The sequence below is a fragment of the Hylobates moloch genome, unplaced genomic scaffold (genome assembly GCF_009828535.3).
Source record: "Hylobates moloch isolate HMO894 unplaced genomic scaffold, HMol_V3 SCAFFOLD_14, whole genome shotgun sequence".
Lineage (NCBI taxonomy): Eukaryota > Metazoa > Chordata > Mammalia > Primates > Hylobatidae > Hylobates > Hylobates moloch.
Genome location: NW_026652289.1, coordinates 101,375,568 through 101,389,757, shown reverse-complemented (window position 1 = coordinate 101,389,757; position 14,190 = coordinate 101,375,568). Strand labels below are relative to the sequence as shown.

At 37.1% G+C, this 14,190-nt stretch overlaps 1 protein-coding gene across 12 annotated transcripts in view; it reads right to left on the bottom strand.

Annotated features, from left to right (window-relative positions):
• The window catches only part of TCF12 (transcription factor 12), a 372,383-nt gene that overhangs the window by 46,988 nt on the left and 311,205 nt on the right, over positions 1 to 14,190 (bottom strand). For 9 of the 12 annotated variants that reach the window (XM_032174711.2, XM_032174712.2, XM_032174715.2 and 6 more), the window contains 4 exons: positions 11,538 to 11,643; positions 10,364 to 10,503; positions 9,937 to 10,081; positions 8,804 to 8,868 (listed from right to left, as the gene is read on the bottom strand). In XM_032174711.2, the coding sequence (XP_032030602.1) occupies positions 8,804 to 8,868; positions 9,937 to 10,081; positions 10,364 to 10,503; positions 11,538 to 11,643 (456 nt within the window). Of the gene's footprint in view, positions 1 to 8,803; positions 8,869 to 9,936; positions 10,082 to 10,363; positions 10,504 to 11,537; positions 11,644 to 12,700; positions 12,836 to 14,190 lie in introns of those variants that run through there. The other 3 variants (XM_058427954.1, XM_032174722.2, XM_058427953.1) reach the window with 2 other exon arrangements.

Genomic DNA, 14,190 nt, shown 5'->3' with positions numbered 1-14,190 from the left:
AAGATACTTTGTCACCTTTGAAGAAAGTGAAACAATCCTGTTATGCTTCAAAAATTGTTTCCAAGATGATTTGTGGACTTCAAATCCTAATAGGTCTACTTTGAAAAGGATAAATTATCGGGATGCATAAATTTAGGTATTCTGGCTCAAAGTTTTGTTGCGATACTTTATATATATTTCATATTGCCAAAAATAAATGGTGACAGAGATTAATTCAAGTTTATCTAATTCAACAGTGAACACTTTGAGATGAAGTCTCACTCTGTCACCCAGGCTGGAGTGCAGTGGCGCAATCTCAGCTTACTGCAACCTCCACCCCCCAAGGTTCAAGCGATTCTCTTGTCTCAGCTTCCCTAGTAGCTCAGACTACCAGTGCATGCCACCATGCCGAGCTAACTTTTTTTTAGGATGGGTTTTTGTCATGTTGATCAGGTTGGTCTTGAACTCCTGACCTCAGGTGATCCACCCGCTTTGGCCTTCCAAAGTGCTGGGATTACAGGCGTGAGCCATGGTGCCTGGCAACAACAGTAAACACTTTAAAAGTACCCTTAATCCAGGCACCAAAGGCCCTTCCCTAAGATCTCTTCTTGGACAATCCTAGTCTTTTAATATGCATAATAATCATTTTCATATCTCAGCACTTAGGGCAGACAAAGCAACTTATATGGATAAATTGTGGTCAAATATTTTAAAAAGGAAAACTACTTGTGAGTGCAAAAAGTCATCCAGTAGAAATGACCTTGCTTTGAATAAACTTAGAGCTCTAATGAATTTAAAGAGACCCAATTTACAGCATACAAGGAATTTCAACATTATTTTTAAAGAAAGCATAATAATGTTCTTTCAAGATTTGACAAAGCCAGATATTGGGACAGGTTCATATCCGACAAAACTCTACAAGTCACAATTTGCAAATTTCATTTTTTTTTTTTTCCCTGAGATGGAGTCTCACTCTGTTACCCAGGCTGGAGTGCAGGGGCATGATCTTGGCTCACTGCAACCTCCACCTACCAGGTTCGAGTGATTTTCCCCCCTCAGCCTCCCAGTAGCTAGGACTACAGGCGCGTGCCACCACGCCTGGCTAATTTTTGTATTTTTAGTAGAGACAAGATTTCGCTATGTTGGACAGGCTGGTCTTGAACTCCTGACCTCAGGTGACCCACCTACCTCGGCCTCCCAAAGTGCTGGCTGGGATTACAGGTGTGAGCCACCACGGCCCACCAAATTTCATTTTTTAAAAAGGTAACAGGCTTTCAAACTGTAAGCAGCCCAAAGTCTACCTTCCTTTGACTACAAAGGGATATATGCACTTCAAACAAAATACGCCAATTTGTATGACGTTAGTAACTTATAATTGTAAATGCCTTTATACATCAACTATCTCAAATAGTCAGGATCTAGACACTGTATACTCTATTTAAAAAGCTATTTTGGAAAAGTAAAGCTATGGAAAAGAGTTCAAAACACTTTGGGAGGATCTAGCAACAGAGAGGTAGTATAAGGCCAATATTAGGCCGGGCGTGGTAGCTCATGCCTATAATCCCAGCACCTTGGGAGGCTGAGGCAGGCGGATCACCTGAGGTCAGGAGTTCGAGACCAGCCTGGCCAACACGGAGAAACCCCGTCTCTACTAAACATACAAAAATTAGTCGGGCGTGGTGGGCAACTGTAATCCCAGCTACTCGCGGGGTCTGAGGCAGGAGAATTGCTTGAATCTGGGAGGTGGAGGTTTCAGTGAGCCGAGATCGAGCCACTGCACTCCAGCTTGGGTGACAGAGTAAGACTCTGTATGAAAAAAAAAAAAAAAAAAAAAAAAAATCAATATTGTTGGTTTTTAAGTTGTTACCTTTTAAAACATTCATTGGACACATGGAAAATTAGCTTGGAAAAGTACATTTTTGTTCCTGGTGGCTTTGCACACATACATTGATTTATTTCAGCTACATAAGTAAATTAGGGAAGGTCATCAAACTTCAACAGAAACAAAACATGTTTCAATGTACCTTTTCCTTTTCTTTTTTTTTTTTTTTTTTGAGACAGGGTCTTGCTCTGTCACCCAGGCTGGAGTGCAGTGGTGCAATCATGGCTCACTGCAGCCTCAACTTCCTGGGCTCAAGCAATCCTTCCACCTTGACTTCCCAAGGAGCTGGGACTACAAGCCCTCACCACCACACCCAACATTTCTGTATTTTTTGTAGAGATGGGGTTCCACTTTGTTGCTCAGGCTGGTCTTGAACTCCTAGGCTGAAATGATCTGCCTGCTTTGGCCTCCCAAAGTGCTTGGATTACAGGCGGGAGCCATTGCACCCAGCCCTCAACATACCTCTTTGCCACTGAAAACCACCGTTTCTTATGTTCAAAATTCAAATAATTATACCATTTATGAGCAATTGATGCTCATCTTTATGAAATATGTCTTGAATACAATACTGGCAAAGGAGGGAAAGGCTGATAACACTGATGGTGGATGGATGAGCGAGAAATCGTCAGTTCTATGCAAAACTGTCAACTAGCGCAACTCATGAAGCAGCATTTTCTGTCACATACTCCTGCTTTCATATTCTTCATAGTGCTTACACTGTATTTCTAATCATCTACATTTGTTTGTTACCTGTTTTTTTATCCTTTCCCATGGTAAAATATAAGCCCCAGAAGAAGGAGGAATTTCTCTTATTAATGTAGCCTCAGATTCCACAATAGTGCAGATAAATGGTGAGGGTTCAATGTACAGATATACAGTTGTCATTAAGAATGAAAAGCATAATCCACGCTAGGAATTTCCATTTAAGTGATTCTTTTCAGTCCTTGTATTTGATAAAGTCCCTAGGGTCCATCTCTATTTTACTCTTCCATTTCCCTTAATGTAGGTTTCCCCAGAATTCTAGTCTCAGTATTCTTTCACTTCCCTGTGCTTTATCTCTTGGTAATAGTATTCTTTGTCAAATATCAACCACCACATCCAGGTGAAAGACTCCTAAATTGGTATCTCTCTTGTCACACTGGTTGCTAGACTTTTCTATCTGGACACGCTCTTTTTTCATCTCAAGCTCAGTTATGTCCAAACCCAAATTTTGTACCACCACCCCAAGCTTCCCATCCTTCCCATCTCTTCTATTTAGGTTAGTAACACCATGCTTATGGTTACCGTAAGTACTCTCTCCTCTTTTCCTCTGCCACTCTACCCTTCCCTCTGGAGACACCAATATCTACAATTCTCTAATGTTTCTGGGACAGGCACATGTCATAATCACTGCCATGACACCACTTTAAATCTCTACTCAAACTTGCGGCTGGACTACTTAAGTGTTTACATTTCTAGTTACTCCCCTCTCTTTCCATCCTGTACATAATTGCCCTGAACTACTTTTCTCAAAAACGTTTTTTTTTTTTTTTTTTTTTGAGATGGATTCTTGCTCTGTCGCCCAGGCTGGAGTGCAGTGGCACGATCTCGGCTCATTGCAACCAGGTTCAAGTGATTCTACTGCCTCAGCCTCCCAAGCAACTGGGATTACATAGGCGTGTACCACCATACCTGGCTAATTTTTTTTCCTCTTTTTTTGTTTTTTTCAGATGGACTTTCGCTCTTATTGCCCAGGCTGGAGTGCAATGGTGCGATCTCAGCTCACCACAACCTCTGCCTCCTGGGTTCAAGTGATTCTCCTGCCTCAGCCTCCCGACTAGCTGGGATTACAGGCATGCACCACCATGACAGGCTAATTTTGTATCTTTAGCAGAGACGGGGTTTCTCCATGTTGGTCAGGCTGGTCTCGAACTCCCGACCTCAGGTGACCCCACCGCCTCAGCCTCCTAAAGTGCTGGGATTACAGGCGCGGTGACACCCAGCCCTTATAATCTGCTTTTAACCTACATACCCTGTTATGCAAACAAAATATTTTTTTCATTTTCTAAACACAGCTTGTCCTCCTTTGAGAACGCTTGTTTCTTAACCTCTCCCAGATGGAATTCTACTTATCAAAGCGCAGTTCCAATGTCACTTCCCCATTTATACATTTTCACTTTCCTTACACTCTTAGAAAATAGTCTGAACTTCTCTCTGCTCTTTTACTTCACACTGTGTTATACATTATCATTATTTGTATATCTGTCTTCTCTCCTTGACTACAAGCTCTTTGAAGACAGGAAACTTATACTGGTCAACATTGAATCCATTATTGTATGCCAGTATCTTGTACAAGTAGGTGCCCAATATATGTATTTTTAACTTGAATGATTAAACTACAATTGAAATTTGCTATAATACTAACTGATAAAAAGCAGGACTCAATAAATGGTAGTATTTATCTTGGTATTTATACAATGTGGGTCAGCAACAGAAATACCAAGGGCAAAAGAGCTTGTTAGAAATATGACTTAATTTCAAATCAGTTTTATGGCATAAGCTTTGAGAATAATCATATGGTGAGGTTTCACTATTTCTGGGAATTAGTGTTGATGTACTAAGCTGTCCATATCACACTGTTAGGTAGGCATGGGCTTTTGAGGGTAGAAATGGACTACCAATCCCGATTTTCCCTGAAAACTCTGTCCTTACACTTAAACAATCCCTAACCATGTCAACAACTGGTGAAAGCTCCTTTATATCAAGGAAGGAAGAGGTTCTAGTTTAGAGTCATACAAGAGCACTATCTTTACATGACTTGGTGAAATGCCCCAATGCTATATGTAAAATTGGTGTAAACTTAAAAAAAAAAAAAAAAATCACTGTCTAAACGGGAGAAGCAGCACCAAAAACATATCAAGTATAAAAATACATCATTTCTGGTATTTTTTCCAAAAGCAGCTTCTCCATTTGTACAATAAAAGCCAATTTTTCCACTCATCCATCACAGTCACTGGTTCTACTTTGCCAGTTAAAGTGATGACAGACAGAACTGTTATCAATACTTTTCCTAAATTTACAGATAGCCCTGTAAGTTACAGGACTTTTTAAAAAATCACTTTCACTTTCATAAAAAGAATGTGTATGGTGGGAGAGGAGGAGCAATACAACATTTGAAAAGTATGGTAACACAGCCTTTTGGATCACAGGTCATTTCACTAAGCTTTATCTCTGAGTGTTTATTTTATTACCAAATCACAAACATATCACACTTGTTCTATAAAAATTGTACTACTTTAAGTTCTAAACACAGGCTTTATTTGGCAGAGTATTCTAAATCAGGAATACGTTTCTTTTCACACTTCCTGGCCTTAAAAGAACTCCTACATTGATGTTTGAAGGTAAGAATAAAAAGAACAAAATCAGTTACTTAAAAAAATGGGGGTACAGAGTGATTTAGAGCGTAGAGCCTAAACAAAGTACGCACTCATTCTGCATGCGGTTCACGGTCCTCACACTGTTAAATGACCAATAATGAATAACTCCCAATACCTTCTGCCAGGCTTAAACGGTAATATGCCTCATTTTACTCCAACAAATGAGACTCCTCCTCCTATCAGTCATGGTCTATTCCAATCAGCAGGGTGCCAATAAGCCAGAGGCTAATGAAAAGGGCTTTAGACAAAAAAGAAACAATGGACTGCTCCCAAGCCCAACCCCGGAACTGTGAGCCCCATTTTTTAAACACTACAGTGCACATTTCAGTTAATCTTTATTATGCAAATGTTATTGAGTCTAAGGAACAAAGAAAGTTATTTCATGAATTACTTTTAAACATCAACTTCCCTGAATTTTCTTTTCTTTTGTTAGAGACTACTGACCATTTATCCAGATTAATACACACATACACACACACACTCTCTCTCTCTCTCTATCTCTCTCTCTTTTTCCCTTGCTCTGAGGTAGAAATCAAAACATAAATTATCACAAAGAAGTCTGATATAATCAACAAAATTAAACAGTCTTCTTGTTTGATCTCCTCTAAATTAAAGACCAAGTGTTTTGATATGGTATTAGGCACTGAAATAAACCAGATGTTTCTTCCTCTATATAACTCTCCACGGGCACAATCTTAAAGGGTTATTGTCTGGCAAATGTTCAGGGAAACACATTAGAAATGGCACGAATACCCAGATTTTCCTTTCCTTCTATCTACCCTAGGTTTTTTTTTTTTTTTTTTTAATCTAAACTAATGCATAATCCACAGGGCTTTGGGAACTTTGTGTAAATACTTTCATGTACAATTCTCTTTCTTGCTATCCTGAGATTAAGACCACAATTATCCAGGCTTAAACCTAAAATAAAGGAACCTTTGCAAATGCATTATCTGGCCTTACATGTTTAATCACACAGTATTCTGTGTGCTCTTTAATACCTAAACTGAAGAACAAAGGTTGCACCCTCTGATGTTTCACAATACGAAAGATCTTTTAAGACACATATCGGACAATTGGGGAAATAGAATTAATTTTTAATGACAACAGCATAGTGTTTCTCCATCTAAAACCAGATGCTATATTAAAAGCGTCACATTCTAAAGAACTTAAAATTTCAAAATAGTCAGTCACCATTTCAAAAGATCTATAATACCTGACATGAAATTATGATATGCATGTCAGACTCTCAAATATAATCCTCATTAAGTTCCCTCTCCTCATCTCTTCTAATCCTTCCTATCCCCAGATAGTGTGATGTTTTTCTTTTTCAGTACATTTTGAGTGCACTAAACATATATTAAAGTGAATGAGGGTCTGTAAGGAAAGTTGGAAAAAGAACGTATTTGGGGAGGTGTCCGGCTGGGAAGTGGGGAAGCCGATGGATTGAAGGAAGGGATTTGAAATGTGCAGACTATGGCATGCAGTGATGGAGCAGATGGAATGCATCACCGTCAGCTATGACAGAAATGATTTATGGAATGACCTGGCTGCTACTGCCTAGTAACAACACAGGATGACAGAGCTGAGTTTCCATGACAACCAAGGCCCACCCACTAACTAGATTAAACATCTCTTCACTGGATTCCATTCACGGTATATTTGGGTTTTCTTTTCCAAATGCCATTTTGGTTTGGCTAGTACGCTGTCTATAACATGGGAAGATACTCAAGGATGTGAAGGGTAACAAAATGAACTTGATGGGCCACTGAGAACATCGCAAATTCTTGCCTGCCTATAGGCCAAGGTTCCCTGAGAGAAGTTTTTCTTTAATAAAATAAACAAATGACCTTTGAGAAAAAAAGCCCCCAAAATGCAGGTTACATTTTAAAAAATTATCTCGCACTGAAAGTTCAAATGTTATTTGTTCTGTTACATGTGAAATATCAGTTACTGGATTCTTCCAGAATCAGGAGAAGGAATATGGCAAGTCAATCAAATACCTGGAGACCTCTCAGGTTTAGTATAGAATAAAATTTTCTTCCTAAATAGGTCATTTTCAACAGGTGGCAGTAAGTCGAGAAAAGGGTGAGACAATTTGCTTTCATTCTCATCAATACCCTGTAAGATAATTACCATAGCACCGCACTTTCTGGATGTATGGAGCAGTGGTTAGGAGCAGAGTCTGACGCCGGTCTGATGAGGCTTCTAATATATATGGGCTTTATCCATGCTAGCTTATGATTCCCCTAGGGCAAGTTGCTTAATCTTTTTGAGCTCAAGTTACTTAACCTTTTAAACCTTAGTTCCTCATCTGTAATGTGGGGATAACAATGCCAACCTTACACGGCTTTCTTGAGGATTAAATGAAACAGGGCATGTAAATGCTTAGTATAGGGCCTAGCACCTAGTAAGCATTCAAATTATAGCTGATAAATTTTGTGAGTTTTGTTATTATCATTACTATTATTATTATATGATCCAAGAAAAATTCAACAAACATTCACTGAGCTCCATTTTGTGTGTGCTCCATCTCTACTATGTAGTAGATGAGTATGACTTGGCTTCATTTTCCAAGAAGCTAGTATTCAGCTGTAGAGAAAAATTTATTTACAGAAACAATATGCAAAGAGGTTTATCTCCTTAAATGTTCAACAGTTGCTTCCTACTACTCAGGTTATTAATGTGCTCTGCCTTCTCCATGAATGGCAACAAATCTATCTGACAGTTAATTGCACTTCACAGAAAATAAAAGACAATTCTGTGGGAATTCTAAGAGGCATACTGCTCAGAAAACAAGAAGAAAAAAAATCATCTAAAGTGAAATTTTAGGAAGTGCAAAGCACGAGTGCCCCTTTTCAATAATTAGATTTGAAATTGTTGTAGATTTACTGAAAAACGCTCTCCCTTCTAGTTCTGGCATTCCGAAAGAAGAGATTTTAATGTTTTAAGAATCAGATATTAAAATATAATCAGTGCTTTGTCATTAATGTTCTGATGTGATGTATGTGAACTACTTGCTCAAGAAAATACTATCGGATTCCATCAAATCACTTTTACTCATTTTAGCATGATTCTTCAATGAATCTGGCTTTTTTGGGGAGAAGGCTCTCATTTCCTCTTCCTTGAGTAAGTCAGATGCAGTTGACTTTAAAAAAAATACAGTACACGAAATGCTTTTGATCTTGGAAAAGTTTCTTATAAAGGCACTTCATTCTCTGGATCAGAATACTGAGTTATCTTTCGTGGTTCCACTTGACTTATTTTAATGGGCCAATTACTATGTATTTAGAAGAAAGAGACTTAATGATTAATCTTGGCAGTTTGTGCTTTAGATGACTTCTTTTTCCTCTTCCCAGTATTTGCTGTACCATAGGCATAGCATTTAAGGGCACATATCAATACAAATGGAGAATAACTCTAAATGTGTAATGAAATTGATCTTGTTACATCTATGCTCTTTAGAGACACTTATCACCTACAGAATCTTATCACTGTACTCAGCAGAATGTGTAAAGTCAATACTCACAGATGCCAAAGCCTTTCCCAGTGCATCGCCTGTCTGTGAGCTTCCAGCAGCGTTCCCTCTGGTTCCTGGATATTTCATAGAGAAATAAATCAAGAATTTTACCAGCAAGTATTGTATTTTAGTACTCTGCCATTATTTCAAGGGTGTTCTCTATCGTCATCTCACATCTGTTACAATAAACTAGGAAATACTCTGCATGTGTTGCACTTATTAATAAACTAAAGATGAGTTCTTTACCAGTCTCTATATTGATGAAAATAAAAAAGCTTCTTGTCTTCCTGTCTTTCACTTCTAAATTCAACACTAAAAAATATACTGAAAGAGGGGCCAAGGCCAGGCGCGGTGGCTCATGCCTGTAATCCCAGCACTTTGGGAGGCTGAGGCAGGCCGATCTCTTGAGCTCATGAGTTCAAGGCCAGCCTGAGAAATGTGGACAAACGCCATCTCTGCTAGAAATGGAAAATTAGCTGGGTACGGTGGTGTGTGCTGTAGTCTCAGCTACCTGGGAAGCCGAAGCTGGGGTATCACCTGAGCCTGGAGGCGGAGGTTGTAGCCACAGAATGAAAGAGCTGAGAGAGTGAGACCCTGTCTCAAAAATAAATACATAAACAAATAAAAATAAAAAAAGAGGCCACATGTGGTGGGTCATGTCTATAATGCTAGCATTTTGGGAGGCCGAGGTGGAAGGATCACTAGAGGCCAGGAGTTTCAGACCAGCCCTGGCCATATAATGATACCCTGTCTCAACAAAAAGTAAAAAAAAAATCAGCTGAGTATGGTGGTACATGCCTGTAGTCCCAGCTACTGGGGAGGCTGAGGCAGGAGGATCACCTCCTCAACCTTGGAGGTTGAGGCTGCAGTGAGCCATGACTGTGCCACTGCACTCCAGCCTGGGTGAGAAAGAGAGACTGTGTCTCAAACAATGTGTGTGTGTGTGTGTGTGTGTATATATAAAACACATATATATATAACATATATATATAACATATATATAAAACATATATATAAACATACATATATATAAACATACATATATATAGAGAGAGAGAGAGAGAGAGAGAGAGAGAGATATTGGGGTCACTGAAGGTCCACAAACTAGGTTTTAGGAAGTTTTGCCAACTCAAAAAGCTCACCTAGAATGCTATCTGATCCATTGATGGGAGGAGTGTGTGAGGCAGCAACGTAAGGTGAACTGCTGGTACTGCCGCGATGAAAGCTGGACATTGGTGGAAGACTCGTGTTTATGTCTGTTGGTGAAACTGAGTGTGGAGGATAACTCTAGATGGAAAGAGATATGATCTATTAAATATATTTTCTGAATAATATTCACATATAATGGACAACTATGATAACAGGTCAAAAAGAGCATTTACAAGTTAGCAGCTAAAGAGCACTACTTATTGTCATTTATTTTTTAGAAAGGCATGGTAAATGCAGTAAGCCTTGAAGTACTTCAAACTTCAGAAGTTTTGGCAGAATTAGATTTTACACTTCTAATCCAAAATGAAAGACAAGTGAGGACAAAGTGTTGCTGTACCCTAGTCACATGTTATAGCCTACCAAACGGTCATGTGAATGAAGGTTGCCATAACTACTGGATTGAGACATGTGGGAAGTGGAGGTCCCCAGAATTCCACCAAAACCAGGCTGGCTCATCCCATTTGATGAACTCCAAAGGTCAGAAGAATTGTGGGTCCCATCTAAGACAAAAAGAGAAATATAAAATTTTCCTTAGCTAAAATTTTTCTTGTATTTTGATGTTGCTTATAAAAATTCAAAGGGTACCCTCCAGATATTTTTCCTCCCTTTTCCAACCTAGTCTTGTACCACTTTTCTTCCCTCTAAACTGTAAAATTACTATTTAAAAAGAAGAAATTAACATTTTAGTTAGGGAAAAAAGTAATCTAAGCTGTAATAGGCAGGCCATTATAAAAATCTTCAGAAGATCTAAATTCATATCAAGGAAGATAATAAAAATTCCAAATTTGGGAATAGGCTAGATTTATTTTTAGTTAAGTGGTATACTTATAAACACACAGAAAGTTATTAATCCATAACACGCAATGTGCATTATATCAAACATTTTGAAACTGTGGAACAAAGAAGTTTTTCTAATAGTAAAACTAAGTAATTGATTATTACCATATTATAGTTAGCTTTCAAACGAAATGTGTCAGCAATGACTTCACTCAACAATATAAAGTCAAGGAACCATTTATGTAATAATTTATTGCTCCCATATATTTGCTTCCCATAGTCCAAAACCACAGAAGACCAAATAAAAATGATTTGCTGGACATGAACGAAAGGAAATGCAACACTTTCTCTCTTAACAAGTCTTACTCTGTTCTATGATATTCACTCTTTCTTTATATTGGTAATTCTAGGCATGGTATGAATCCATAAATTAAATAAGAAACTAGAGTTAACAGCTTTCATACATTTAAATTCTAAAATGAGCAAGAACAGCTCTATGCATTTTTCTCAATTTAAGACTTTTATAAATTCAATCAATACTGGACCAGCACTCCAATGGTTTGCTAGATAATTCAATTAAATTGCAGCCAGCAATAAACAGCACTGGAAAATTATAAAGCTAAATTTTAATTTACTTTAGCCAAAAAAATGCCTAAATAAGGCCTGAATATAGGTATTCTCTTTCCTAATACTTTAAAATACTGGCTGATACACAGATGTCTGCGGTAGTATTTGGCAATTGTTTGGTAGTACTTACCTTGCATAAAGAAAGTGCTAGCGAACATACTGGTTGGTGGCTTAGGAGATGGATAACTAGGGGATTCACGGTTGAAATCATCTGAATTTGGGGATGGCGCATATACCTTAAAATTAAACAGTACATTTAATTAAAATGTAAATGACTATCATATTACTTATGTAAAATGAGTTCTATATTAGGCAAGGGGCTTAAAAAGGCCTATCTAATTTTTACAAAGGGCTACCACAAATGAAAAGAATACTGCCTAAATCCACATAAATAATGTCAAACTTAATTACCATCCACATTTTTTTTTAAGCTGGTTATTAGGGAAAAATACTACTCTAAATATCTCTGTAGTGCATCTTGGTATGACAGTTACACCAAGTGACTGAATAAGCATTGAGCTGGCTTACCAAACACAAACCTCACATAGGGTCAGGATTCAAAATCTGATCGAGCAAACAAATGTCCTTTGAATACAGCGTAACATAAAATCTGGGTTCATAAAATTCATTCTTTTCAGTGTTACAAGATTCACCAAATAAAATCAAAATGAGTTTGATTAAATGTTGCTATCTTTGTTACAATTAAAAGGTAACTATCGAAGGCACAACACAATTGTTCAGGAACTTCCTTAACTTGGTAGAGTTAGCAAGTAAATTAAAAATACATTTCCAGTACACTTTCAAGTCCGGCAAAGCTTTAAGAAAAATCTCATTTAATTTGTTAGAGCTGTATTAATTTCCTTTGATAAACCCTTGCTTTAGATAAGCAAACTATAAACATTTTGAATTAGCAAATGGCCAACATTTGCATTCCTCTGGAAAACTAAATGGGCAGCCAAATAACCTTAATGATAAAAATGTGATCACACTGTTCTCATAACTATTGAAACAAAGGTGGAAAACAATATCTAAAGTGATGCACAGTCTATAAAAGTCAACCAGAAGTCAGGAAGAAGAGAAAGGTAAGCTATTGTGAGCAGTGTATGAAACAAACTATTTTGTTTTAGTTTGAAATGATACAAAAAATTCAACAAAATAAAAATTTTAAGTGTTGACTGAAGGAGAATAACATTAAAATTATGGAAGCATGTATTTTAAAAATCATATATCAATTTGTTTGCATAAGCATAGAAAATTTCTAGAATTACATACAAGAAACCTGACAATGGTTACCTCTTTGGACTTCGAATTGGGAAGGAGGATTTTTACTTTATGTTCTTCTACATAATTTGATATTTTACCCCAAGCATATATTTCTATAGACTAATAATAGAAAAAGAGTTAAGGAAGCACACCAAGATTAACATGGGATCCCAACTTTTTATTTACATAAACTGTCAATTATATTAATTTATTCTTTCTTGGAGGTATTAACTGTAAAGACCCCTTGCAAATTACCCTAATCTTCCCAAGATTCAACTCCCTCTTTTGTAAAATGGTGTTAACACTACTTGCATGAGGAGATTGATGGGCAGATCAGATGAAATTATATATAAAATGTTTAGCACAGTGCCTTGTACAAAGTATGCTGGCAATAAGTTATAGCTAACAGTATCATCTTTCATTCTAATAGGAGTAGTTATGTTGCTAAATATTACCTGTTCACTACTCAAATGCTGTTCCTTGCAGTTTTCGTCTAACATGAGCCTAGTTATATATACAGTTTATTCTAAATAAAAGGTTAAAAAGTCAGTTTTTACGCTTCGTGCTACTCCTGATAATACTAGCACAGGTGATTTTTTTTTTTTTTAAATGGACTGGCATTCAGGTTTGTTTCCTACCTTTCACATCCCAGAGATAAAAACACACATCTGTGGTACCTGAGAAGTCTTGGAAAAGATACAGTATATTCCCAAGAATTATCTAGAAGGATCCCCTAGTTTGAGGAATATGGCAGATAAAATGGTTTGTTCATCATACATATTAAGCATACTTTTCTGGTTTAAAGGTATTTCACAAATGATTGTGTTGAAATAAAACAACTGACTATATACCAGTATGTCTGCAATGTATTGTACAGGCTGATAGGCAGATAAGGTTTTCAGGAAAGGAACTTTGGACTATTTTCTTTTAATCAAGTTTCATCTTCTAAACTTAGCCCTAGCTAGAAGTCCTCTGTCGCCTTTCTATATAGATTTCTTCAAGCCAAGCTAAACCATGAACAACAAAAAAATAGAATAAATCCATAGACCTAGCCAGAAAGTACAATGTGAATCAAATTTAGAAGACAGCACCCGAACATATGCTTTTTATCACAAATGTGCACTTACTATACACATCATCCTTGATATGTAAGTATGAAATATAAAATTCTCTAATTCTATCCAGGTTATAGACTGAAACAGCATGTAAGACTCTCATACTTGATAATTATGAAAACACTCCAGTTTTGATGTGTCATTTCACACAAAAATGGACATAATTTGTCAGTTTAAATTTTTACATACTTTATCAATTTATATTTCTTTATCCTTATTCCTGTTAAATTCACTGTATTTCACACATTAATATACTTACATTTTAAAATTTTGAAAATGGTTACAATTACAAAAGGAAGTAAAAGGATAAACTTTACTCACTTACAAATCGCTGCTAAATAAAAGAGAATATGCCGATCAGAAAATGGTTTATTCACAGTTGTCATGGAAAGCAAGAAAACTAAG